Genomic DNA, 27425 nt, shown 5'->3' with positions numbered 1-27425 from the left:
GATCATGCAGCTGGATGTGGAGAGCAGTTTGAGTACATGGAGAGTTGTCTGTTATCAGCTAAAAATTGTGCTAAGCCCCTGCACACACACCCAAGCCTGTGGCATTTGCCTTTCCATGTTGGAGACCTGCTGGTCAGGTGGGTCTGCACAAAAACCATCCCCAGCCTGTGTGCACTGAGAGCAGAGCCACGGGGACTTGTGGGCAGCTTTGGAGCACAGTATGGATCCAGGTGATGCTGTGAGTAGCTTTTTATTTACAGCTGCTCCCTGCAGAGCAGACAGCATGTAATGAGAGCAATTAAGAGAAGAGGGGACAACTTTGTTGAAAACCGTGTCAGAAAGGTGAGGAAGTACAGGTCTGATGGAGGAGATGAGGCTCTTGGAGAGGGGAGCAGGAGGTGTTTGCATCTTGCCTTCATTATGCATGGAAGAGAAAATACTGCATTAATGGGAAGGTATTGAACTGCTGCTGTCTGAAGCTTTTTAAACAAAGTTATGAGGAGAATTGGCTAAAGACATTTTTGGGAATGGAAAAAGCTAAAATTGAATCCACTTTGGAAAGCAGAAGACAGAAAGGACAGGGGAATTCAGAAAACACAGTTGCAGTAATTGTAAATAAGGCAAATGGAAAAGGATTAGCCTACAGCTGAATGGAGTGAATGCTCTGAAAATCCATGGGGAGAGGTTACAAATTTGCCCTGAATTTTTGCAGGTGATCCCTATCTCCATCTTGCCCATTATCCTGTCAAGAAAGAAAAGCTGCCTCTCTTCTGGAGGCAACTCTCCTGGGTCCACATCCCCGGGACTGTGTTTGCTGTATTTGGCTGGTTTGCAGCTGCTGCATTGGGCAGGTCAGAATTTGGCTGGCTGCCTCTGCAAGCTTTTTGTTTAGGACTTGTTTAGGGCTTTGTTTTCAGGACTCCAGCTCCAGAGGTGGTTTCCAACACAAAGACCTGTGGACATTAGAGCATGAGGTTAGTGGGAAACATGTCAATGAGCCTGGGGACCTCTGGAGCAAGAGGGCAGTGAAAATGGCAAAGAAAGAAGCTTTTACTGAGGCTTGCTAGGTGAAGAAATATCAGAGGAAGAGAGAACTTAAGAGCAAGAAAATTCTCTGGGTGGGCTGGGAGCTGGAGAAGGAAGAGTTGAGGAGGACTGAATTATAGACAGTGAAGATGTCTTTATAACTCGTGAGTTGCAGCTTTTTGTATTTGCTATAACTTAGCAAAGCATGGGCTTGTATTCTGTCTCTTCCTGTGTTTTATGTTAAAGATGTAATTAAGAGGTCTGAGTAAGAACCTGTGGGCTCAGCAGAAAGAAGCAAGTTGGTGCAAATCAAGTCAACAGAGGGAGAAGCTCCAGCAGAAGGATTGGAAGCAGGAGCAGGGCAGCACAGGCTGAGAACTGCAGCCCACATCCACCTCCTCTTCCAGCCAGAGATGCCACAAAACACTGAAAACTTTCTGGCATCTGAGCTTAACATTTAACCTGTCTTGAGTCAAATAATAATGATAGGGAAAGTGGGCTTCTGTTCCATGAAATGCTGGTGATAAAATAAACAGTGCCCAAAGGGTGAAGGTAGTGGGTCAGGGAGCTTGTGGTGCTTGGCAGAGCTGAGGGCCTGATTCCTGATCTCCTGTGCCCTGGACCTCATCAGGGTGCTAAAATGTCCCTCCTGGATGTGGGCCAGGCTGCTTGGGAACTTCCTGAAGTTTGGGATGGTCCCTGGTCATGGTTCTGTGCTCCCCAGCTCCCTGCTGCTGGCTCAGAGCTGGGGTGAATGACTTGGGGGTTCTGGTGAAATACTGCCTGACATGATGGTTTATCCTGAGATGTATTTAACAAAATATGGCTGGGAATGTTGCACTGGTCCCCTGTGTCCTCTGGAAGTGGGATGAAAGGGAGCAGGGGTGTGCAGCATGGGATGGGCTCCTGGCATCTCCAGGGGTGCAGTGATGGTGACAGGAGGCTGTGTCCCCTTGGGGTGAGTGTCCCCCCAACTCCTGAGGAGGCGTGAGGGGCAGGGCAAGACAGGCAGCCCCCCCCTGCTGCCTTCCTTCCATGTCCTGCTTTCTTGAGAGCCAGGAAATAAAACCTTTCTTTCACCTGGGGAGGCGATGCTGGGGTCGCTGGGCCCTTCCCTGCAAATGAGCTTGTGGCTTTGCCAGAAATGACATCATTTGCTGGGCAGATTTCTTCATTAGGGAGCTTTCTAATCTCAGACATGAGTGGCACAGAAACCCTCCCTGCTCCCCAGGTGCTGAGGAAGCCAGGCTGCACTGCCAGTCTCTGCAGCACGCTCTGATTATTTATCATTCATGGCATCGTGTTTGTTTTATGACAAATGAACCTAATCACAATTCTCACAGTGGAATACACAGGAAAATATGCAGGATAACCATAGCTGCAGGTAGAGAAAACCAAACTTAATTTAGAAAGGATATACAGGAGCAGTCTAAGCAGCTGAAGAATTGAATTAATCTAATAAAAACATTCAGCTATACATAATTCTTCATGCTGAAACAAAAGCCCTGTGAGACAGGATGGTGCTCAGGTTCTGCATTAAACTTTTTTCTTTTGTGCTTAATGCTCAGCCAAATTATTATTTGTTGCTTAAAAGTGCTTTTGGGTGTTGGGAATATTTTTTTTCCCCTCCTATGTCTTAAGGTGGAGGAGGACAGGAATTGCAGATCATTTATTAATGCTCTGCTCCATTGTGGTCCTAATCTCCAACAGATGGGCCAGGATACTCTGGCTGACATTCAGGGTGAGCCTGCTGACTTGCACAGAGCTTCCCTTTTCAGGGACTGAAAAAGGCACTGAGTGTAGTGGTCATCCTGAAATGTGACCCCAGCAATTTCAGAGGCTGAGAGTTAATCCCTGTGCTTGGGAGAGAATGGATGTGCATGTGGGTGTGAGCACACATGGATGTGTTTTGGACTGATTCTTGGATGTGGCATTTACTGTGTGGCCTGGGAAACTCTGAAACTGCTTTCTTGACTCTGATAATACTGTATGCTTCCAATTTCAGCACCATTTCTGCTCCTTACCAGTGTTTCTCTTCCTTTCATGATACCAGAGCAGAAATTATTATGATTGAAGCAGAAAGAATAATGCTTCAGAAACCAACCTGCTGCTGTCAGTGGATTTTTGTGCTGCTCCAGCCAACTGAAATAATGGTGTGAGCTGCCTGCACTGCACTAAAACCCATTTTTGTGTGTAGAAACATCATTAAAGAGTGGCATAAAGTACACAGCATTAAAGTAGAATCTAGGAGAAAAAATAAAATAAACTTTCTAGAGTGTAGCAGAGTCTCCAGGAGTCTCCTAGAGTCTCCAGGAAATTTAGTGTCCAAGGGTGGAGAGCTTTCTTTAGGAGACTGGTGGCAGTAATTTGCTCAGTCTAGCAAAATGAGAGCTCCAAGGGAGTGATTGCTTCCTATGAATATTTTCTGATGCTGACAGAATAACTAATGGACATAGGTTGGTGACGAATAAATCCAGGCTGGAAATTTAGGAGACTCCTAAATGTCAGACAGGTTGTGTAACAACTTTCTAGTGAGTATAAGGAATCAAAAACCAAATTGCTTTAAGACAGAGGTTGATGTCCTGAAAAGTGTCCCGTGACAGTGCTTGTCATTTGGCAAGGGGATGGCTTTGCCTAGTGATCCAAATGTTCCCCACTTTGTTTTCTTTGAATTTTTGAAAAATGTTCTTTTTTTTCTTTGAATTTTGTGGAAAATGGTTCCTTTGCCCATGGAGTGTCTGTAAGATGTGTTGGAAAGCAGCAGGGGCCTGTGTGAGGGAGCAGCTTGGTCACAGAAATCTGACTCCTTGGTTTCAAGGTGTGGTAGCTGGAGGTTTATAGGATGGCCTTGTCTCCTCTGAGGACCCCAAAAAGTGGAGTTGAGAAGAAGCTCATGGAGATGCCAGACATTGTGGGGATGGAAAGGGCAGGAACTCCAAGTGTATCACCTTGTTGTGTGCCAGCCCTTGCCTTGCACACCTGGAAGGCATTTCCCTGCTTCCATTGCCTCTTGAACCAGCTGCCATTCCCTCCCAGCAGCATCTCCTGCCAAGGACTGATAGGAAATAGATTTATTTTTGAGGGCTGCAGTGCTGGTAAGCAGAAAGGACTTTCAGCCATTTCCAAGGCTGGCAGCAAACCTCAGATCTGAGATCTCCCTCTTTAAGTGTGGCATCAAGGCAGGTTGTGCTTGAATCTCTGCAACCTCTCCCATATCTCAAAGCCTCTGAGGGTTTTGTTCCAGCAGGGCTTTGCATGGGATGACAGAGGAGCAACAAGGAGAGACTGATTCCCATCTGGACATTTGTGCATTCTCCACCTTCTGCATGTGCATTAGCAATTGAATTCTCCAGGAAAACGTGCTTCCAACTATCAAGCAGCACTTCTGCACCTTCACAGCCTCTGCTACTGAGCCCCAGCCCTGCCAGGAGTTCAGCACTGCTGCTCTATTTCCACCCAGCTTTACTTTCCTGCCTGCTCCCTGCATCTCTGGCTTATTCCTCTGGCCACAGGACACAGCCCAACCAGCAAAATTCATTAAAGCCATCTCTGCTGCAGCCAGGCCTGCTGGAGCTCCAATCCCAGAGACTTTGGGAATGGACCAGAACTGGGAAACATAGGAATTTTTAAGCAAGGGATATTGTATCTTCAAATTGCATATCAATTTAATGAGGATAAATTGTGCAGGCACTCAGACTCTGGTGCATTTTACTGATATTTTTAGTACCTGGACTCTCAGGAGGATGCATCTCTGTCAGCCCAGTGGCTCTAAGAGGCAGCTGAGTAAAGTCAAATTGCAGATGGGCCAAAGTCTTCTGTTTTTACCTCTCATAAAAGTGATGATACCACTTTTGTTTTTACCTCTCACAAAAGTGATGCCTCAAGTGCCATCTTATAAAATTCACTAATGTTCTACTTCATAAACTTCCAGAAGAATAAGGCTGCACAATTTAGGTAGTCAGTAAAATCTAGCAGCCAAAGAGAAGGAACATATAAAAAAAAAAAAGATAGGTGGAATATTGTTGCCTGAGTCCTGTCAAACAGTGTTTGGCTCCTTCATCTCTGCTCATGGGTGTCCCAGCCACCTCCCAGGGAGAGGGACATATGCTTTTATGCTTTTCAAAGCAGACTAAGTGCACTTTATGGTCAAATGTCATGAGGCTGGGGGAGAGGTGGGTGAAAATGGCTTTGAGCACCTCCATGTGCTCCCACTTCATGTGGAGTGACATGAGTGGCTCCAGCTGCAGTTAGAGCAGTTTTGGGGCAGGGCTAAGGCAGCCTCCAGCAGCCCTAAGGGGAAGAAACAGGAGCTGATCCTTCCTCAGACTCAATCCCTGCCTTCCTTGGTCTCCTACCCGAGAAGGGATGTGTAATTTTTACAGATTCTGGTTCTTCCTGCTGTAACTGGTTTAATCATGCCCAGCTGATGCTTACAGTGAGGGGCAGAGCAGCTGTAATGTGCAGGGAGCAGCACACAGCAGCTTATTTGACTGATTCAAGCACATAGATGACCCTGGGGGAAGGTTCAGCCTTAAATCAGCACATTTCTGCCTTAAGCTAATCCCCTCCCTGCCCAGCATTTCCCACTGCAGCAATATCCAACCCCGCTGATGAGGATGCACAGAGCATCCCTCCAGCAGCACGGCTGCTCCTCACAAGGTCCCCACACCTGATATGGAACCAAAATTGCACCAGGCTGTGTCAGAATATGGGGTATTGATGATTCTCAGATTGTAGAAAGTCTCTGTCTTTCTGCCCTGCTGCCAAAGCAGAAGCCATAATTGGTCTGTGCTGGTTTCCAGGTTGTTTATTCTGTTTATCTCTCACATGTTCTGCTGCCCTGCCCAGCTCTGTCCTGCAGGGCAGCGTGTGGGGCTCTGCCCTCAGTGGGATGTGACAAACATTAAATACCAGAAACTCCCTGGGCTGGATTTACAATAACGTGCCAATATCTGTCACCTACGTTGGACAGTGTGTCCCCAGCCTGAACCAACAGAAAAATGCCAACACCACAGTGAGACATGGAGGGCATGAAGAAGGAGAAAAAGGACAAGGCACACCCAATTTCCTCCATCTTGTCCCCTTTGAACCCCTAATCTAGAATCCTAAAATTTTACTTTTGTACCCGTGCCACACTTAATTATTGCTTATATCAAACCCTTAGAGCTTGTAATTCATGCTGTAAGATTGAAAACTCTTTTCCATGGCCAGAGATCACAGCCAGTGTCTCTGGGGCTCTGTCCAGGGGGGTTCCTGACCCCTGCCAGGGTCCCAGGACAGCCAGAGGGAAGCTCTGGATTCCCACAAGGCTGCTGCTCCTGGATCTGTTTCAGGCTATCCTTCATGGCCATGGTGCAAGAAGCTGCAGCCTTGGTGCAGGCAGCAGGACCTGCCCAGCAGCTCAGGAGCTCACCGTGCTCCTCTGCCTTTGTGCTTGTGCTGTTCCTCGTGCTCTTTGCTGCTCCAGACTGGAAAAGCTCATTCCCTGCAGGGAGCCAGGTAAAATGCCTGAGGAGGCAGGTAAAATTCCATACAGGGAGGCCACCACCTCATCATTCTCTCCCAAACATCCTCCTCTTTGGTGCTGTTCTGAGAATAGCTCCTTGCCCCAGCCTCCTCTGCAGGAACAGTGTTATTTATTCACAGGCGTTGGGTTTGCTCTGATAGTCTTTCTGAATTTATTCTAAAAAGAGATCTGCCTTGTGGAAGTGCCTGGCCCTTCCTCCAAAATGGAAGTGAGAAAAGCTCCTTGTGTGTTTTCTGTGCATGGTTAAAAATAGCCTCCCAGAACTGTATGGTGGATAAATATGAATGAGGGAAGAACAAATGTAGTAATCTTCAGAGTTCACAAATGGACAGGTCTGTGTGTCTATCCTAGAGCTTCTAAAATTTCATTTCTCTCCCATTTCATACTCCTGTCTCTGCTTTCTTCTCTGCCTTTCTTTATCCTTTGTTCCCATGGCTTTGTTTTAATTTTCTTGCGTAATTTTTTTTTTTTTTTTCATTTAACTCTTACCCTGCTCCACCTATTTCTCATCCTTCCCTGCCTCTGCTTTCCATCCTGCTCTACCACACCTCATCTTTTTCTTCTTTCCCAATACTTCTCCCTGCTCTTAGCCAGTGCTCCCTGTTCTGCCTCTTGTCTCCTCTTTCCTTTTCAACTCAGGGGACATTTACAATGATGTGCCAATATCTGTCACCTACGTTGGACAGTGTGTCCCAGCCTGAACCAACAGAAAAATGCCAACACCACAGTGAAACATGGAGGGCATGAAGAAGGAGAAAAAGGACAAGGCACACCCAATTTCCTCCATCTTGTCCCCTTTGAACCCCTAACCTAGAATCCTAAAATTTTACTTTTGCACCCATGCCACACTTAATTATTACTGATATCAAACACTCAGAGCTTGTAATTCATCCTGTAAGATTGAAAACTCTTTTCAAAGAGTTGAAAAAGTTGAAAACTGGGGACTCTTGATCGCCAAGGACAGCCCTGCCCTGGTTTGCCAGCACAGCCTTTGGCTCAGGAGCTGGCAGCCAAAGGGAGGTGTTTTGTTGCATCCTGGATGTGCACACAGAGATCCCTCACTGAAATGGCTGTTTACACTTGTCATCTTGGTCAGAAATCAGACACAAGAGCCTCAAGCCTGCATCTGATGTAGTTAAATGGATGAAAACGTTAGAAATGAAGAGTCTGCCCATATGTTGTGAGTGTCTTACAGTGACAGACCTGAATGTTTATCCACATGAAGACCCTTTCACACTATTACACAGTGTTAAATGGCTTCAGGGTAAGTGGATTCAAGCCAGAGAGGGTATAAATAGCTCTTCATGCTGTCTGCTCTCCTCAACTTCCCTCATCTCTCCCATTTCCAGATTTTAAAGGAGAAAAATGTTGGGTTTTGGGATATTTCAGGTCAGTCTGGGAGCTGTGTGGGCCTCAGCAGCTCTTTTTGTGTTAAAATCCCATTTTTGGGATAAAATCCCAATTTTGTGTTAAAATCCCATGGCTGATGTGAGCATCTGTGGAGCTCATGGGCTGTAAGGAAAGAGACTGGGCCATGCAGCATTTGGATAAAAAGCATCAAATGCTATTTAAAACTTCTTGGAATCCCTAACTTATTGTGGAAAGCCATTGCCTAGCAAATTAGTTGTGTTTAACCACACAAAGCCACTTTTCCTCTTGGAAGAGGAATTGAATGGAAGGATGTAGTTACTTCTGTTAGACCTTGGGCAGCCCTGTTCATCCTCCATCCAGTGCTCTCTGTCCATCCCCAGCTCTGTACTAACTTTATTTCAGGTGTGCTGAGGAATGTGCACTGTTCTACCATTCAACATCGGGGGGAAAAAAAGTGTTTATTGTCCTTCTTAGTGAAAAGGAAGTGTTCAGAAAGTTCTACTGAAAAATGAGACCTCTGCAGCATCATACTCTAGTTTTTTGTCAGAAAAGGAGGGGAAAAGCTCTGAGTTTTAACATGTTTTCTTGAGCTACCAAAAATCCTCATTGCCTGTATTTAAATTAGAGCATATTTTGTTCACTTCTGGAAACTTTGCTGTGAAGAGGCAACTTTGGACAAGCTGGGCCCTTCAACATGGGGTTCCTTTTGCTTTTTGCCTTCCACAGCTCTTTGCCACAACTGATGGCACTGAGGAAGACAGGATATGGTTAATCCTGGATCATCTGCTGTTGGGAGCAATGGGAAGTAAAAAGCCATTCAGGCAAAGATGTCTCTTACCCCTGCTGCACAGCTCCTTCCAATAGATGGGATCTTGGAACAGCAATTTATATTAATACTCAATAGGATGTTGCCATAGCAACTATATGATGTGGTGAATAATTTCATGGGCTTAAATCCAAAATGCTGGGAGCTGAGATGGGTCTGAGCATGATTTAGGACTTTGGTCGTGTGGGTGCTCTGCTGGAAGGATTGGACTTGGGAAAAAGTTAAGGTAGAAGATAAAAGATGCTGCTGTGGCTCTGAAGGGAGCTGGACCCTGTTAGGTGCAGCTGGGGTGGGAGCATGAAAATCAAGGATGCTCCAGAATCTTCCTTTTGCAGCAATTTGCATGTGCAGACATGAGGGACCCTGAGGCACAGCAGTTCCCTTTTGGTATTAAAAGTTTGCTGTAAACCAGATCTGACATTTAGCTTCAGGTCAAATGAAATTGATTTGACCTAGAATGATTTTTATTGGTTTGTTTTTGTTTCACGGTAAAAAAAAAATCATTAAAAAAAAAAAAAAACAACAACAAAAAAAAAACAGCAATCTGTTACAGCTCAGTTCCAAGCAGAATTACTTCCCTTTAATTTCCTCTCTTGCCAAAATGAAGATTCTCTTATTTGCCCAGTTTTCATCTGCAGTGCTAAGTTACAAGAGGCAAAATTGGGCTGTTTGTGGTGGTGCCAGGAAAAGACATCTGGAACCCTGTCAGAGGGCAGAACTGGAATCCATTCCCTGATCCAGATGTGCTGTAATGGGGAGATGGTGCATGGGCACCTCTGTGCTCCCTGTTCCACCCCACTGCCCTTCTCCATCAAGAAATATACCTTGACATGTAGCCTAATTTTATATATTAACTTCAAGCCACTTTTTATCCCATCCTCTAAGACTGTGACTAATTCCCTCCCTTCACTTATACCTTGAGAATATTTACAGCCTGTGATCCTGCTCTTGCCCTCCCTTCCCTCTACTGTGCAATATAAATTTATCTGTTATTCCCTCCTCCAAACTGGTCCCTGGTGTCCTGCCCTCCAGTGCTTGTGCCATCAACACCTTCTGTAGCTTCTCTGCAGCTTTGTGTTTGTCCTCCTGAACAGGGAAAATAAAGCACAGAAATGCCCAGCTCCTGGGTTTTCTGTGCTAAGGACAAGGTACAAACAAATAACGGGGGTCTCTTCTCCCTGCCCTGTCCATCCCTGTCAGGGATTTTCTGTTTTGCATTGTAGGGTTAGTGAAGAGCACATGCACTGTATTATTTATATTTATAATTTATTTTATATTAATATATAATATGTATATTATATATATGTGGGTCTCAGATTCAGTCAAAGAGAGAAATGGAGAGTTTCTAGCCAGGTAAAAGCCTGGGAAAGAATGTAAATAATTCTTTATCTCTCTTGTTTTTCACATTGTTTATAGTTAAGTTCTATCACTGTGCATTAAGCACTCTGCACCAATGGTTTGGATTGTTTTCACTTCAGAACCAATGGATTTGGTCCTTGCGGAGCTCTGTATAAAAGAGCAGGGTATTTTGAATAAATTGGAATTTTACTATTACAGCCTTTGAGTCAGAGTCTATTCATTCCCATCCTGCCTCGACAGCGACATATATATAATATTCTAATATTATATATATTATATACGAGATATAATATATAATATATATTATAGATGATTTCTTTATATTTAATAATTATATTTATAATTATTGTTTATATTTATATTAATTCTGTTCATGGGTTGGCTCTGGCCTCATTTAGTGTCCTGCTAGGTGTTGAGTTGTGCTCAGGCTGCAGCTCTGCACTCACACTCTCACTCCTGAGGGGAATCTGCATCGCTGGGCACACAGCCACCCACTGATGCACTTACAGCACCCTGGCTGAGGTTTGTAATGCAATGAATGATTACCTGCATCTGATACTGCATGTCAACACCTCACTCCAGGACATCTTAGTGTCTTCATTCCCCTGTTATCACTTTATCCATCTGACTGATATCCTGTGTGTACATTATGAGCTGATTGCCAGAGGGAACCGAATGTCAAAATTACAAGAGAAAATGAAGTTTCCTACACTCAGTATTTTTCCTGTGCTGCCTAGAGTCAATGTTATAGCCAAGAAGGCTATTAGATTAAATTTTTTAACATTTTTATTTTGAAGCACAAGCCAGAGGCTGGACATGACTGAGCAATCTGTGCTGGCAACACAAAAAGTCCACTCTGTCCTGGGCTGCAACAAAACCACTGTGGGCACTGGGTTGAGGGAGGGGATTCTTCCCCTCTGTTCTGCTCTGGTGAGACTCCACCTGGAAAGCTGCATCCAGCTGTGGAATCCTCAGCACAGGAGGGACATTGAACTGTTGGAGTGAGGCCAGGGGAGGCCACCAAGGTGTTCTAAGAGCTGGGGATGCTCTGCTCTGGAGACAGGCTGAGAGGGCTGGGGATGTTCAGCCTGGGAAAGAAAAGGTGCTGGGGTGACCTAATTGAAGCCCTTCAGTGCCTAAAAGGGCTACAAGAGATCTGGCCAGGGGCTGTTCACAAGGGACATGGGGGAAATGGCTTCTGACTGTCAGAGGGTGAAGTTAGACTGGAGATTAGCAAGAAATTCTTCCCTGTGAGGGTGGTGAGCCCTGGCACAGGTTTCTCAGAGAAGCTGTGGCTGCCCCATCCCTGGAAACGTCCAAGGCCAGCTTGGATGGGGCTTGGAGCAACCTGGGATAGTGGAAGGTGTCCCTGCCCTTGGCAGAGGGGTGGAACTGGATGATCTACAAGGTCTCTTCCAACCCATTCTATGATTCTAAAGCTTAAACTAATCTAGAAGTGATGCTCTTCCAAATGGCCACTGGCTCACTGACAGTGGTAGACTCTAAAAATGGGCTTTTCCCAGAGGAAAAACTCCTTCACTTGCCCTGAAGTTTTCTGGATCTCCTATGTCTTTGAAAACAGCGTGGAAAAAACTGCTTGCCATATTTTCATATTCTCTTTGGACATTTTTATCATTGTGCTGCAAAGCTGTGGGTGAATCAGCAATATCTGCACAGATGTCCTGCCCAGAACTTGTTCCAGAAGCTGCTCTCTCCTCAGCTGAACTGCTGCACCTGGTGCATCTGCTGGGAAGGAAAGGTCATCACAGCTGCAATTCTGGCTCTTTTGTAGCTGTTTTCCAAAAGCAGCTCATGCCAAAGCCTGAAGCAGGAGAACTGCCCTGGGGGTCATGTATTTACCCTGTCTCTTCAGGCAGGAGCACCTCCACTGATTGCATCTGAGAGTTCCTTCTGGAATTACTCTCAAAACCTTCCATTTGCTCAGGATCTGAAACCTTCTTGGGCTGCAGAGGAAACTATTTCAGTGCTTTCTGCCTCCTCTAGAACCAGGGTGGCATCAGCTTGGGAAGTCTTGAGTGCTCCATTGGGGGAAGGGTTGTTCTTTGGAGGAAAACAGACCTTCCTATGCCTGAAAAATCCAAGTTTTCACTGCAGCTTTTCCTAGGAGCCCTGCAGCAGGTGTGGATGGGGCAGCAGCACTGCTGGCACAGGGATGGATGACAGGCAGAGCAATAGGAGAGCTCTGCTCCTGCCTTTCCCTGCAGCTCCCACAGGCAGCTGGGGTCTGACCAGCCTCTGGTAGAGCTGCACGAGGTTATCATGAGCTGTGTAATTATCTAATTATCCCCAGCCTTTCCTTCATGGAGCCAAAGCCCAGCTGAGCTCCAGAAGAAGCTCCTGGCAGGGAGGTTGGTCCTGGAGCTGCTGCAGAGCTGCTGCCTCTCTCCTGCTTTAATCACACACAGCAACCCCAACAAATGGCTGGTTTGGATCCAGCTTGCTCTGCCACAACCTCAAAAAATAAAAAACATTTCAGGAGTGAAGCTCTGCTGTCATTAACTCTGCAGAAGGTTGGGATTTAGCTACCAAGCTGGCTGTGGGCAGCAGGGTCCCTGCAAGGAAGGAGGGAAGGAATATCTGGGCTCTCAGGGAGGGTGACAGTCAGACCAACCTGTGTTCCTTGAAATCTTCATTGCACCTTCACTCTGAGCAGAGTTCAAACCTTCTGGCTGCTCTCCTGGGTGGCTGAGCAGTTCTGGTGTCATCTACTCACAGTAAAGGGAGGGGAGGACTTGTGTTTGTTCTTCTGTAATGTAAAGGGTGGGATAGGTCTAAAAAACATCCTCCAGGGGAGTCAGATGTCTGGAGAGGATTTTCCTGTCTCTGCTTGGAGTAAACTCATCTGTCACAGGAGAAGAGACACAGTGCAGGTAAAGAAAGGAGAGACCTTGAAGGCAAGGGCATTTCTAGCATTAGTTATAGCACACATGGTCCAATCCTCCTCAAGCAGGAGCTGGAGCCAGCAGCTTGATGCTGATTTATGACTGCAGTGGCTCTGCCCCAAATTCTGCATTAGTTTGAGAGGTTTAACTTTTAATATAATTTGGAAAACTTTTTGATTGACTTTCAGATGCATCCTTGGTGGCAACAGCTTCTAGAAACAGAGAGAAAACAATGTGCAAGGAAACCTCCTTAGCACTCGGATCAGTCACCTGCCTCTGCAGAACCTCCCCATTCCTCTTTTTTTCTTCAATATTTTCTGATATTATATATTCTGTAGCCTGCTCAATGCTCTACAGAGTTTTTTGTCCTAATGTTTCTGTTGCTGCCTGCAAAGGTAGACACCAGGAGTCAGCACACTCTGGCCTTTCTGGAGCAGGTCATGTTGAGGTGGGAAAACCTTGGGTGCAAAGAGAGCTTGATGATGATTTTTGATATTTTTCTGTGTCTGCCTGTGTCAGCCTGGCACTGCCATGTCCTCTCTGACCTAGATTTCCCTGCTGTCCCCTGGGCATTAGATTTGATCCTGATTTATGGCCAGTAATGCCTTGCCTTCAGACTCTATTTGTTGGCTCCCAGGGCCTCGTACTTCCTTCCCTGGTGACATTTTTATGCAGGTGGAACTCTTGTACCTTCGGTGGAGTCACTCCTGATTTACCTGCAGTGCCTGACAGCTGGTTTTCTCCCTGAATTACTGTGCCTGACACATCACTGTAGGTGTTAGGCATTGTCACAAAATTAATTTTCCTCTTGAGAGCCCTCAGTGATTTCAGCCGAACCTCTTTGCAATTGTTGCTCTGTCTCCCTGGAAGATTCATGGAGCTGGAGTGGATTCAGCCTTGGGGGATGGGGAGCCAAGTCCAAGTGCAAGACAACCCTTTTTTGCTTTTTCTCTCATTTTTATACATGGCTTTCCCTGAGATTTCCAATGAGTGGCATAGAGAGAACTCAGCAGTCCCTCCAGGTTTGTATCAGATTCTTACTAAAAAACTTTCATTTCAGCAAAGCTCTTCTCCAACACTGGGTTTTCCCTCACTGTAGAAGAGCCTGAAGCTGCAGGGAGGGGATTTCTCCAGGTTTATCTCAGCATCAAAAGCAGCTGGCTTTGGAATTTCTCCCTTTTCCAGGCTGAGTTGGAATGTAGCTCTGGGGCTGGGGATTGACCTGGAGCAATCATGAAAAGCTGAATTTAAAAGGAACTGGGACCCAGCAACGGTGGGGCTGGATGGGCTGAAGGTGCCTGAGAAGGGAATTCCAGGGATGGAATCTGGCCAGGAGAGAAGGTGGCTCTGCAAGGGACATTGTAGAACAACCTGGTCCGCTCTAGGGGTAAAAGCAGTGAGCAGCTGAATTTCCTGAATCATTCTGGAAATGAGATTTCAGTATTTTAAAACTTAAAAGAAGAATGAGACTTCGCCAAACACATCCAGATTTTGTGAGATGCTTTGGAATCTATTGCTCTAAAGGGACTTGGGTCTCATTTCAGGTAATGGAAAAACATGATTTAGGTGCTAATTCACTTAGTGCTTGGAGTGTTTTTGTCGTGGAGCTCAGTGAAGTTTTCTCATTCCAGGCAAAACGTGACTACAGTGAAATAAGAAAGGATTAATCTTATAAGTGGGCTTTAATTATCTTCAGGAAATTGCATTTGAAGGTATTTTAGGTAGTATCATGGTGTCATTGAAACCTATCAACCAGTCATCTTACTATCACTGGAGTGAAAACCTCTTTACAAGAACCAGATTTTTAACTCACTAAATGATATTTATATGGATATTTTAAAAATCATGCTGGACATCTAACAGCATTTGCAAATTTGTGCACGTTTCAAACTGTTCTTGTGCATTCTCAGGCCTTCTTTTTAAATGCTCTGTATTTTTCATGCTGTCCAGAGCGCTGTGGAGGGCTGTCACAGACCTTATGCCAGGGTTTTACTGCCAGGTCAGATTGGAGCTCTCAGAGACAATTTATGGAAGCAGAAAGCCCCAAGGGCATGTGGGGGTGGGAAGTGCTGAATCATTTAGGATGGGTGCACTTTGCACACTGATGGTTGGCTTTGGGGCACCTGCTCAGCACCCCCTGCCAGGTGCTGTGAGCCCTGGAGTCCCGTGGATGCCCACGGGAGATGAGGATCTTCAACATCACCAACCTGGAAGCTCTGCTCCCCTCTTTGACTTGGCTTGGTCTGGGGTGCACCATGACACCCCCAGCAGCAGCAAGAAGTGGACCCTGCTATCATTTTGGAGAGGCACTGACAGGGAAACAATAAACAACAGCTGCTGTGCTGCAGCACCTGTGGCCAAAAAAAAAAAAAAATCATAAAAAAAAAGATGCTGTTAATATCCTGCTGGGATGGAGTGGACCTTCTTAATTTTATTAAAAGCTCAGCAGTGCTTCCTACACATCCTTCCCACAGATGAGGGTGTAGCACTCCAGAGCACAGCCAGGACCTGATGCATGCCTGCCCAGCTGTTGGAAGGAACCAGAAGCTGTTTGGGGAAACAGGAAAAGCCCCCAGGCAGGTCCTTGGGGAGAACCATGACGTGGTGGTGACCTGCCACATCGGCAGGTGACACCACCCCAGCTGCTGAGGGGAGTTTCTCAACCAGGCAAGCTGATGCTCCCAAAAGTGTTAGGGGCTTCTAAGGGTTGGATCCTGAAAGGGATTTGTCCCCTGCTCCAGTTTCTGTGCTTACAAGAAGTTGGGGAATTGATAAAGGTTCCTGATCATCATCAGCTGTGGTTTTTGGGGGCTGAGATCCCAGCTGCCCCCCTTTCCCCCATATATTTATCATGTGGAGGACTAAGACTGGGTATCCCTGGATCTGGAAGCTGTAATGCCTGTTTAGAACAGGCAGCTGAAGCTGTGGGAAAGTGATGCAACTCCAGCTGGGAGGCTGTAGTAACTCATATCCTCTGCAGAATGACCTGGAGGAGAGGTTTAACATGCACCAAACCTTATCATTAACTTGTTTGAATTTAGGACTCGCTTCCATCTCAGGAGGGGATGAATCAGAAGCCACTCCAATGAAATCACTTGAGTAATCAGAGTGTCAGTAGGATTAAGTCCGGGTTTTCCACACTGTCCTCTTGCCCTCCTACCTGGTCAGGAGACAGCACCTGCCATGGCAATGTTTCCTCTGGTCACTGTGGGATCTGCAGGGGAAGGATGAATAACCCGCACAGCTGGGGCACTGACTCACAGCATCCTTGCTAAGGTCTTTCAGTTGAACTTCACCCCCAGGTCAATTTTATTGCACTTTTATTTATAGAAAACACAGAAATAAAGCATTATATATGTTGGGCTTTTACCAAATGACCCAATTGCTTTTTTTCCTTTTTTTTTTTTTTTTTTGGCACAAAGAAATATCACAGGTGTTACCAAACAACCGTGTAGGAGCAGCTGACCAACTGCCCAGCCCAATAGCAGGACATAAACAGACAGACATATGAGGAGATTGTTCCATTTTCAGCTTCTAGTCTAACTGTCCCCAGGAGCTGTCAGCCGCTGGAGCAGCATTCCTGCTGCTCTGTGTGTCCCCAGCACATTCAGGACCCTGCAGAGAACCACGGGGAGGAGTAACAGAATAGGATCATGCACTCTCCCCATCCATCCACTTTTCCTGCAGCATCTCTTGTGCAAAAGAATCCCCAGATGACTCTCGGGGTGTGGCCGTTCATGTCTGCCAATGCCATTTGTGGGGAGAGATCTTTGCTGCAGACAGGATGCTGAGAGTTCTGGAGGAGAGGATGTTGCCAACCCGTCAAGTGGGTTTGGGAATCCCGAGCTAAAACAACGAGCACCATCTCCTGGCAGCTGGGAATAGCTGGCACTGCTCCCAGGGATGCTGCAGTTCTCCTGCAGGCAGCTCGCTGCTCCCTCTGTCTAGCCCAGAGCAGCAGGAGGTGGGACAGCTCGGGGCTGACAGCTCCAGCCACTGAGAAAGGCAAATCCAGGGGACACTGGGAGCTGATCCAGCAGTGCTATCCACAGCTCAGTGGTGCCTCTGCTTGGTGTGAGAGCTTTCAGCCATTTGGGTGTCAAGCTCTACTCGCGTTGGTGCACGATTACTAAAGTATTTTTGAGTTTTGTTTGGATATCAAAGTGTTTGGGGTTAGAAAATTCACGCAGAAAGGTCCTGCAGAACGCAGAGATGACTCCCAAGTGGTACACTCAGAAATCCCTGAGGGTGGCCAGACTCTTTTGAAGCAGGGTATGATTTGGGCTGGTGTCACTGTTGAGGCAGGATGGGAATGAAGAGATTCTGACTCAGAAGGCTGCTGAGAGTAAAACTCTGGTTTATTCAAAATATCCTGCTCTTTTATACAGAGCTTTGTGAGGACCAACTCCATTGGACCTGAAGTGCAAACAACTCTCACCATTCGTGTACAGTGCTTGATGCACAGTGATAGAACTTCACTATAAACAATGTGCAAAACAAGAGAGATAAAGAATTATTTACGTTCTTTCCCAGCTCTTTCCCAGGCTTCTGCCTGGCTAGAAACTCCTGTTTCTCTCTTTGACTGAATCTGAGACCCACAGGTTGGGGTTGAGAGATGCCTCTGCTACTCATGCAAGCTGCCCTTGCCACTGCCAGGAAGGTGCCAGCCAAGGACATTGGGAAATCTGGAGTTTCCTGAGGTTTGGGTTGAATTTGAAATCAAGCAGACAGGGAAGAACAGCTTGGTCTGGATCCAAGGAAATTGTGTACTTTGAATTTAGGGACAGACTTGGGACTGCTGGTCTGGGTAAGGTAAAGAGGAGAGGAAAAGTGATGTAAGACTGAACATCTGCATAACAATGTGTATGGATACAGGTGAGACTGAAGTAAGACATTATGAGTTTTAAAAAGGAAAGTAACTGAGTTGGGGAACTAAAAGGACACAATGAGACATCATGTATCAGGGTCAAAAAACAGGAAAAGTTATTTCCCTTTTCCCCCTCATTTTCAAGTGTGAGGAATAAAAATAAGCCAAGGTCAAGCAAAGGCTTTTTAGTAGTAGCTGATGACAAATTTGTAAATCTGGTACAGAAAAGAAAGGCAGGACTATTTAATACCTACTTTTGTTGTGCATTTGGAAGAAAGCAGGAAGATACATTTTCCTAATGATCATGGCTGAGTGATCAAAATGAAATTATATCTCTAATTGATTAATTACTACAGGTCAGGGATTGTTGAAATGGGACAGGGTGGACAAGGGAAAGAGCTGGGAAGACCCTGCTTCTGGAAGCTTTCATCTCTGCAGCACTGGAGCAGCCAGTAGTGACTCCTGAAGCTCAATATCCAAAGCAAAAAGTCAGAGCCAACTGTTTAAAAGACTTACAGGACTTTGCTGGAAGCTGCTTGTTCCCACTATTCTGCTTTTGTCTGAAAAGATCACTGAAACCTTGATTCCTCCCTTTGCAACCAAAATAATTTTGTCTTCTCTGCACAGCTCCAGGCTGTAAAAGCTGCATCACCTAATTAAAGATTAGTTCTCCCCTCTCTTCTTCTGAAAAATCATTAATTTTGAGCAAATTGGTGACATGCAATAAATACAGAACTTTGCATTGAGGGGTTGTCAGCTGTTTTGGGGAACTGAAATTTCACACCACAGAATCATGGAATGGTTTGAGTTGAAAGGGACCTTAAAGCTCATCTTGTTCCAACCTTTCTGCTGTAGTCAGGGACACCTTCCACTAGACCAGCTCCCTCAAATGTCAGTCTGACAATCTCACCAGAGCTGCATGTGAAGCTTGACAGGTTAATATGAAATAAGGTTATTTTCTTGAAAGTTGAGCACAATATTCTGAAGTGATCAATTTTAATAAGGCCAAGAATACTCTAGTTGGGAAAAAAAGGAACCCTTTTTATTTAAATTTGCTCTTTTTTTTTTTTTTTGACTGTGATCCTCAGCTAACTTTTTGTTCCTTGTTCCAGTGTGCTGCAGCAGAGCAGCTTGCCTTGATCCAAATTGGTCTTCAGTTGCCTTTCTTGAATTAAGAGCTATTCTGCATGGAACTGATGATTTCTAAATTATTTCCTGTGTCAATTGCTAAATAGCTCTAAATCCAGTTCCACAGGAGAGGATTTCTGGAGCATTCACTTATTCTGAGCAAACAAAACAGTCATTTTCCAATTTTTTTTTTCCTTTGCAGTTGATGAAAACACATGTAACTTGCTGAGCATCTCAGCTGGGCTGGAGTGATTGAATCAGACCCATTACTTCTTAGCTGGTTGCAGGAAGTGAAATTATTTCCCGGGGGCTCATGTTACGAGAGTGCACAACTGCTGCTCTCAGGAGCTGAATAGCTTTCCTTCACCTGAATTGGCAGGCAAGTTTTTGGGCAGTTTTGAGTGAAATCCAGATTAAAAAGAAACCCTAAAAACCCAACCTTTGTAACAAGGATAAATTCAGACCTGACACTGTCATCTGTTACCGGTGCTATTCAAGGCTTTTCCTTCCCACGGATATTGAACCAAATAAACTTAAAGTCAGAGAGGGCATTGCTTAATCACCAGGCTCTATTCTATTCAGTCCACTATTCTTCAGCAAAAATCTGCTCAGCTATTATCAGTTTCCATGTCTTTAATAGCCAGTCTAATAGCTGAGAGATTCACACTTCCCAAATGAGAGGCAGTTTTGGCAACGACTTTAAATCAATCCCAGAGGAAATAGGGAGTTACATTAAATCCTATTAATTAGGCAATTTCAGCTGTCTTCAGTGCTTTTGACTCTGCTGTTGCCTTGAGAGTTGGGATCCCCATATGTCCTGCTAATGTGAACCCTCCCTTTGCTCACATACCCTGTAACTCTCTCTCCTCTTCAACCCCAGTAGGAAATGCATTTTTTGGTTTCATTTTTATTTGCAAAGCTGCTGCAGGAAAAAACAAAAGGGTTTATGATTGACAGTGATTCCATTCTAAATCAGCTCCTGTGTTAACATCCACTACAGTACAGGGTTTGTACTACTTGAAAATGTGATGTTTGTGTTGATGACTACTTCAGGGTTATTTTTCTTTCTGTTGAGGAATAACCTAAAGAATAGGATGGTATTTTCTCAACCTCTCTTTATCACTGTGAGCTCACTTTATCCCTCCTGTGAGCTGCTCTGGCTATAACTCCTGCTATGAAGGACCTGACATGAATGCATTAGAAACCCTCTCACTGCTCTATTGATCAGCATTGCTAAGAGCTGCAAATGCTTGTGCTTCTGGCTGCCATGCACTGTGGACAAAGCACAAATGAAAGCTGTGAACAGCATCTGTGAATATTGCTTTGGCAGTGGTTTCAATCTCCTTCGACTCTGTTTGTGCTCCCTCTCTCCTAGCAATAGTGGGATGTTGGTAGGAATGGGTAAAAATCCATTTTTGATTGATGGTGTTGTGACAGTGTGTCCTCATGTAAGTGTTCCACAGCCACCTTGAGCTGGTCCACAGCCACTCGGGGTCAGTGGGACTTTTCTAGTGGATTCAGTGGGCTTTGGACCAGGTCCAGGAGGCACTGAGGAAGCATCTAGTGAAAGAGCAGCCCTGAAACCCTGTGGTTTAGACAGCCACTCACCCAGCACAAATAGTAAATTACAAACAGCAGATACTGGCAGCAACAGGCATGAATAGTCTGTAGTCAGCAATTCACTGTCTGGAATATGTTGGCGTAAACAATGCAGCAGATAATTCCAGCTAACCAGCACATTTGTGAAAATCCAAGCCTGTTCATGGATAATTTTCAGAAAGGCATGTTCAGCAAGAAGAGCACTGGCAAGGAATAGAACCTTTCCCTTTTTGCTTACTGTTCATTTAGGAATGTGCTCTGGGTATGAGCTGTTGTTGCAAGGCACTGGATGACCTCAGGTAGAACCTGTTATCCCTTATTCTGCTTTGGTTTTACAGTGGTTTTCCACTTAGGCTACATTCTCAGGTAGTTTTGCTGTTGGGACTGAGTTATTTGGAGCAGTGAGGATGGGATCTGCCTGCAGCAAGTTACAAAAGCATCTTGCAGCCCTGAGTGAGCTGGCAGGAAAATAGAAGATGAAATTTGGAGTAGGCAAATATAAAGGTGCATAGGTAGAGAGGGGGAAATAAGCCTCACAGTGACCCTCACCATTCTGAGGCAAGACCTTGCCTTGATGCTAAAATGTGTCTATGATAAGTTCTATGCAGTGCTACACAGCAGTGAGAACACCCAGCTGAAGGCTGGGAATGACTGGGAATGGGTGATTTTCCACCTGCTGGCTGCAGCACCCCTTGTTCTGTGCTCTCCTGTGACAAAGGCTGCTACAAATCCCTGGCTGTGGGGATGGAGCTGCTGCCTGCATCCTGTGTGCAGAAGCACCCAAAGCCAGGGAGGATGGGGACACAGGAGCAGGTAGCACAGGTAGGCTGAAAAACAAGGAGTGGCACTTTTGGGCTGCTTTTTTCCCTATGCTAGCAGGTTTCCCCTTGTAATGGGAGGAGCATGTTGTTCCCAGCCTAGAGGCGATCCAGGGAAAAGAAATTGCTTGTAGGATATCACAACTCTGAACAATGCAGAAATAAGATGAGGGAAATGATCACTCTGTGCAGGGCTTGGGGGGTGTGTGTGTCAAATCCAGTGAGGTTGTGCAGTAAAATAAAGCCTTCAGCTACAACTCTGAAGTATTACAGGGTGGAAAATATTGCTTCAGGGCTTGCTAAATGAGCTGCACATGCCTGATGCATGGAGGGCTGTGGGGAAAAGCAGTTGTGGTGGTGTTTGGAGATGGCATCAGTCTCTGTGTGTGAAATACTCAAATGCAAGTAGCTCGGGATCTTTTGCATTGATATTTTCCAGCTTCTGGCTTGCAGCTACAGCAATGTCCCTTTAGTATTGTGATGAAGTCTGCACTGTGTGTGGTATCCCAGGCACGTGTGGAGCAGCTCAGGAGCCTCACATCCCTTGCAGGTGACGAGCAGAGGTCGGAGAAAACCAGCCAAGCCCCTGTGATGCTTCAGCACACGAGGGGTTAACAGGCTGCTCCCTCCTATAGGCACCAGCTCCTACAGCCACTGGCTTTGTTCCTCCTCTCCCCATTCCCTCAGCCCTCATAGAAATCCTCTCTCCTGCCTCCCTCGTGGAGGATTTTGCTGTTCCTGTCCTCGAGCTGTGCTTTGTGTGGATGCTGCAGAGGGAGAGTGGCCGCTGTTTCTAATTTAATTAGCAGCATCCCCAGGAACCGAGAGCCTGGCAGAGGGAATTAGAGGCAGTGCATGAAAATGATGCACGGGTTTAACCACCTTCATGCCAGCATGATTTCTAGATGATGCACATGGGCTACAGCTTTCTGAACATGTGGAAATCATTAAATGAAGATGTCAAGTCTCTGCCTCGGCGTTTCATAAATTTAGGGTGGCCACTCATAAGAGAAGATATAATCTAAATCTGCTTGTCAATTTTCCGTCTCAATTTCTGTCCGGCAGATTTTTTTTTCATAATGGAAAGTTTCCTTAGGATGGAATTCCTCCAGTTCTATGTATTTAAAAAGAAATATTGGTTTAGTATTGGACATTAGATTTCTTTTAAGGATATTGGGTGCTGAACCCCTGGGTTGGATTGTGAGGTTGCAATCACAGGAAGTTTTTATTTACAGGCTGGGCAAACATTGGCCAGGAATGCTTAGTTACTATAAGGATCTTTATAGCTATTTTAAGATGGAACAGCAGCTGGAAGCCTCGTGTGCCAGATGTGCCATTATATTGCCCAAAGGTACAGAAAGAGACAGTCCCCAAGAGCTTGCAAGCAAAGTCAAATCTGGTTCACAAACCAAATCTAAAGTCAGCAGGGGGTGAGTGTGGCTTTGCAGAAAGTTTGATACAGAAATCATGCAGGCTCTTGTGTCTTACTGTGCCTCTGTGGTTTTGTGTGTTTGCTTCAGGTGTCACAGGCTCGTCACATCTCTTCGACTACGGCTCCACTGCCAACGGAGGGGACAACTCCTTCTACACCTCCCTGATCTCCGATGTCCACTACACCACCCCGAGGGACTCCACCTATTTCACAGGCATCTATCAGCAGGAAAACACCCCTATTCCCTGCTCGGGCAGCACGGAGGGCTTTAATGCTCTGGGCCATCCTGTTCAAGACGTGACTGGGTTTGAGTCCCGTGGCTTGTTTAGCTCAGACTCAGGAATAGAGATGACTCCTGCAGAGTCTACTGAAGTCGACAAAACCTTAGCAGATCCCATGAAAGTAGAAGCTTACAAATACATGGACATGAGTAGATCAGAAGAAATAAAGTACCAAGAAACACACTACTCTGACTCAGAAGATGAGAGCCCAGGCCTTAGTGACAAGTACCGGGGAACACCCGCGGGGTCCAGCCACACCGCTGAGCCTCCACGGACGCCTTCGGAGAGCACAAAGGCAGCCAAGGAACAAGACCTGCTGGAAGACAGAAAGTCTGGGGGTCAGCACAGTCCCTCTGTGGCTACAACCCCTGTCAAGATCACGCTCACTGAGACAGAAAACACCAAGGAAGCTGCCAGCAGAGAGCCGAGCCCGACTCAGCCGGACGCCAGCCTGAAGCCGAGCCATGAGGTGGTGCCAACGGTGACGGTGTCAGAGCCGGAGGATGACAGCCCAGGATCTGTCACACCACCTTCCTCTGGCACAGGTAATGCTGGTGTTGGTGCAGGGCACTGAGGGTTTTGCTGTTCAAGAAGTGGTTGCAATTGTACCCTGCACATTGGAGAATTACCATGGATTTTTGGGGTGAGTTTAACGGGGTGCGGGAGGGCACTGACAAGTCTCCATGGCTGGAGGTGTTTGTGCTCTCCTCTGGCACCAGTTTGTGTAGCCAAAGGGAAGGGGAGGCTGTGGGAATCCAGAGCTTCCCTCTGGCTGCCCCGGGACCCTGGCAGGCGTCAGGAAAACCCCTGGACAGAGCCCCCAGAGACACTGCCTGTGATCTCTGGCCATGGAAAAGAATTTTCAATCTTAAAGGATGAATTACCAGCTCTGAGGGTTTGATATAAGTAATAATTAAGTGTGGCACGGGTGCAAAAGTAAAATTTTAGGATTCTAGATTAGGGGTTCAAAGGGGACAAGATGGAGGAAATTGGGTGTGCCTTGTCCTTTTTCTCCTTCTTCATGCCCTCCATGTTTCACTGTGGTGTTGGCATTTTTCTGTTGGTTCAGGCTGGGGACACACTGTCCAACGTAGGTGACAGATATTGGCACGTTATTGTAAATCCAGCCCAGGGAGTTTCTGGTATTTAATGTTTGTCACATCCCACTGAGGGCAGAGCCCCACACGCTGCCCTGCAGGACAGAGCTGGGCAGGGCAGCAGAACATGTGAGAGATAAACAGAATAAACAACCTTGGAACAGCACAGACCAATTATGGCTTCTGCTTTGGCAGCGGGGCAGAAAGACAGAGACTTTTACAATCTGAGAATCATCAATACCACAGATTCCAACAGGAGGCAAACTGTGCTCCCCATCACAATGTGCTGCTCAGGATGGGCTGCCCTTGCTGTATGGAAAGGGATCCAGGGCTGCTGAGATCCTCAGGGTTCTCTCCTCGAGGGGAAGCAGTGTCCCTGTGGGCATCTTCATCTAGGCCATAGCTTGGGCTGGATCCTGGTGGTTTGTGGGTCTCTTGGTCACCCTGGCTGCCCTGATTCCCCAAGAGAAATGAGCTGTGTGGGGTCAGGGCAATGCAACTGACTGGGCTGATATAATGAAAATTTTAATGGCTGGATTTGCATCTCTTTGCCCTTGCAGAAAATAAGATTAAGTTGTTAAAAATCAGTGCTGTTTTCATGTCAAAGTGCTGATGTTATAATGTGCTGAGGAGGGAAATGCTGTCACCTCATTTACGAATGGGACTGGAGGGACAAAGGGCCAGTCTCTTTAAAAGACTCCAGATTGCAATTGGGGGGTTACCAAAACCCCATGTTTATACTTTTTTTCCTTCTGTCTGAGTTCAGTGACAGAAAACCAGATTTTTAGACTGAAAATTAAATTTCAGTGTCCTGGATCAAAATCCTTTAACAATAAACATTTGACAATGAACATCCCTAAGCTGAAACTTCCATTGCTTCAATTTTATTTAGAAGCATTAAAAACAAACAAACAAACAAACAAAACACCAAAAAAACCCCCAACAACTAGAATTTCCTTAAAATGGCAGTCTGGCACCTACACTAATACCTGCCCTTGGAGAAATATTTGGTTCTTACAGAAAAGTGAGGGAGCATTTGTGCATTTCCACATAGGGAGAGGAGATAGAGTCCACCACAGCCGTGAATTTATTCTGACTGCATCAGCCAGAAACTTTAATGAATAGACTTTAGAGCCACATTTTTCTTCTTTTATTTGACTGAGTGAAATCACACACTGCTCCTGAGACGTGCCACTGTTCATCGATTTACACTTTTTGCTACAAGTTAATTAAGGCCTTCAGGCACTGTTACTTATTCAGTCCTGGTGATGTTCGAGACTGCCTTGGGGATGCTGGCTATCTGTATCCCATCAAAACTGCTTGTCCATCGTGTTAAGGAAAGAAGAAGGCATCTTCTTCTAGAGGCTGGCTCCCAAAGGGTGTTTCCTCTGGATTTCCCCCCTTTTCCTGCAGCTGGGAATGTTCCGTGCCCAGCTCCCACATTCATAAGTGATGAAGAAATTTAAAACCTGCCCTTGCTATTCCCAGGCAGCGACCCAGCAAAGTCGTGACTCCTAGCTACCCCTCAAGCATTCTGGCAAAGCTGCCAGTCACTCCCTGCTTGGACCAAGACTTTTGAAAAAGTTTTGCTTTTCATCTCTGGCCCTCATCTTTCTTGGGAAGGAAGGCATGGTCTGTCTGTGCTGTGCTGGCGCTGAAAGGCCATGGGTATTTACCCACCTCCCAGCGCCAGCAGCGAATGTGACACCCCGCTGCTGGCCACAAAGGACTGCTTTATTCACAAGGTGAATGCCAGGGCTGGGAGCTGTGCTCTGCCAGCACAGGGAGGAGCAGGGTGAAGCCCGGGCACAGCGCGTTGCTGCGCTACCAGGGCTGCAAGTCACATGCCAGCTTGGACCCGTGCCGCGTTCAGGCTGGCATGCGGTGATGCAGGAGAGCAGCGCAGCTTCCTGCAGCCAGAGGAGGATGCAGGAGCTCCCAATGCACCAGAAAATTCCCAGCATCCAGACAGGAGTGTGGTGTAACAACACCAGCACCTTAATCCTGTCTGCGGCCACAATCTGGGGTGCAGAAGGACATTTTTGTGTCACCTGCAAGCACGGGGATGGAAACGTTCCTCCACTCCACTGTGGGACCCAGCCCTGTGATACCTGCAGGCACCGTGCTGTCATGGACCTCTTCACCAGCATCTGCTGGAGGAAACTTGGGGATTTATTTTCCTGGTGGCTTTCTTGACTCCTCACAACCTGCAGTGCCACTTAGTGACCCCATCACATTAATAATGGCTTTAAATCTGGGAATGAACACTCAGGATCCCAGAGGACAAATTTCCATGCGCACTTGATGGCTGTGTCAATGTGACTGGGGAATTGCAGTCTGAAAGCACAGACTAGGTTGTTAATATTTTTGTTTTGTTCCAAATTTTGGGTGACGAAATAGTCATTATTTTTGTTACTATACTCCATAGTGATATTAAGAATTACAGTAAAAAAATAAGTTTCATCCTTGGACCCAAATGAGCTAAAAGCAAACAGAGAATTCACCACCCACACTCTGAGAAAAAAACAAACCCAAATTAATAAAAAAACTAACTAGTCAACAAACCAAAAAAGGAAAGAAAAAAAAAAAAAGAGAAAAGTTTCTGATCCTAAATTTTCCACACCTGAAAGCTAAAGTTTGGCAAAACTACAGGTAACCACCCATGGGCTGTTAGGATCAGCAGAACCCAGCAGCCCCATGTGTGTTTTGTCCCCAGAACAGATTGTTGGTGACAGTCTGATGCTGTCACGCGTCTCCTGAGCCCATGCTCCTCTTGTCTGAGGATTTTCCAGTTAAAAATCACATTGTTGAGCCACTGGTCAGCATTGCCTTGTACCTCAGCTTTTTCTTCAGCAAGTGATGCTTTTTTTATAATGAACACCTGCATGGGAGATGCTGTCTAAGGTCAAGCTGTTGTTACTGTCAGTCACCCACACAGGGAGACTTTGTGCCTGTGCTCCCAGCCCTGCTAGAGGGAAACGTGCTGCTGTTGTGTGGATTCCTGTTGGAATTTTGGTCATTGAGAATTTTACTTTATTTTTTTATGTCGATAGGTAATGATTTTTAAGAGATTTGATTTGAGGTTATGGAGAAAGTTTTTAAAATTGAATGATAGAATTAAGATTATAGGTGTAGAAGTATAACATATATTTATATATATATATATAATATATGTATCTTCTAATATATAT

General features: G+C 45.9%; 1 protein-coding gene across 1 annotated transcript in view; it reads left to right on the top strand.

The window, feature by feature from the left end:
- Positions 1-27425, top strand: part of RTN1 (reticulon 1) — a 123816-nt gene that overhangs the window by 47240 nt on the left and 49151 nt on the right. Inside the window, exon 2 of the mRNA XM_021554533.2 lies at positions 22945-23682. Coding sequence (XP_021410208.2) covers positions 22945-23682 — 738 coding nt within the window. The remainder of the gene's footprint in view (positions 1-22944; positions 23683-27425) is intronic.

Source organism: Lonchura striata, chromosome 6 (genome assembly GCF_046129695.1).
Source record: "Lonchura striata isolate bLonStr1 chromosome 6, bLonStr1.mat, whole genome shotgun sequence".
Classification (NCBI taxonomy): Eukaryota; Metazoa; Chordata; class Aves; order Passeriformes; family Estrildidae; genus Lonchura; species Lonchura striata.
This window is presented reverse-complemented; position numbering and strand designations above follow the sequence as displayed.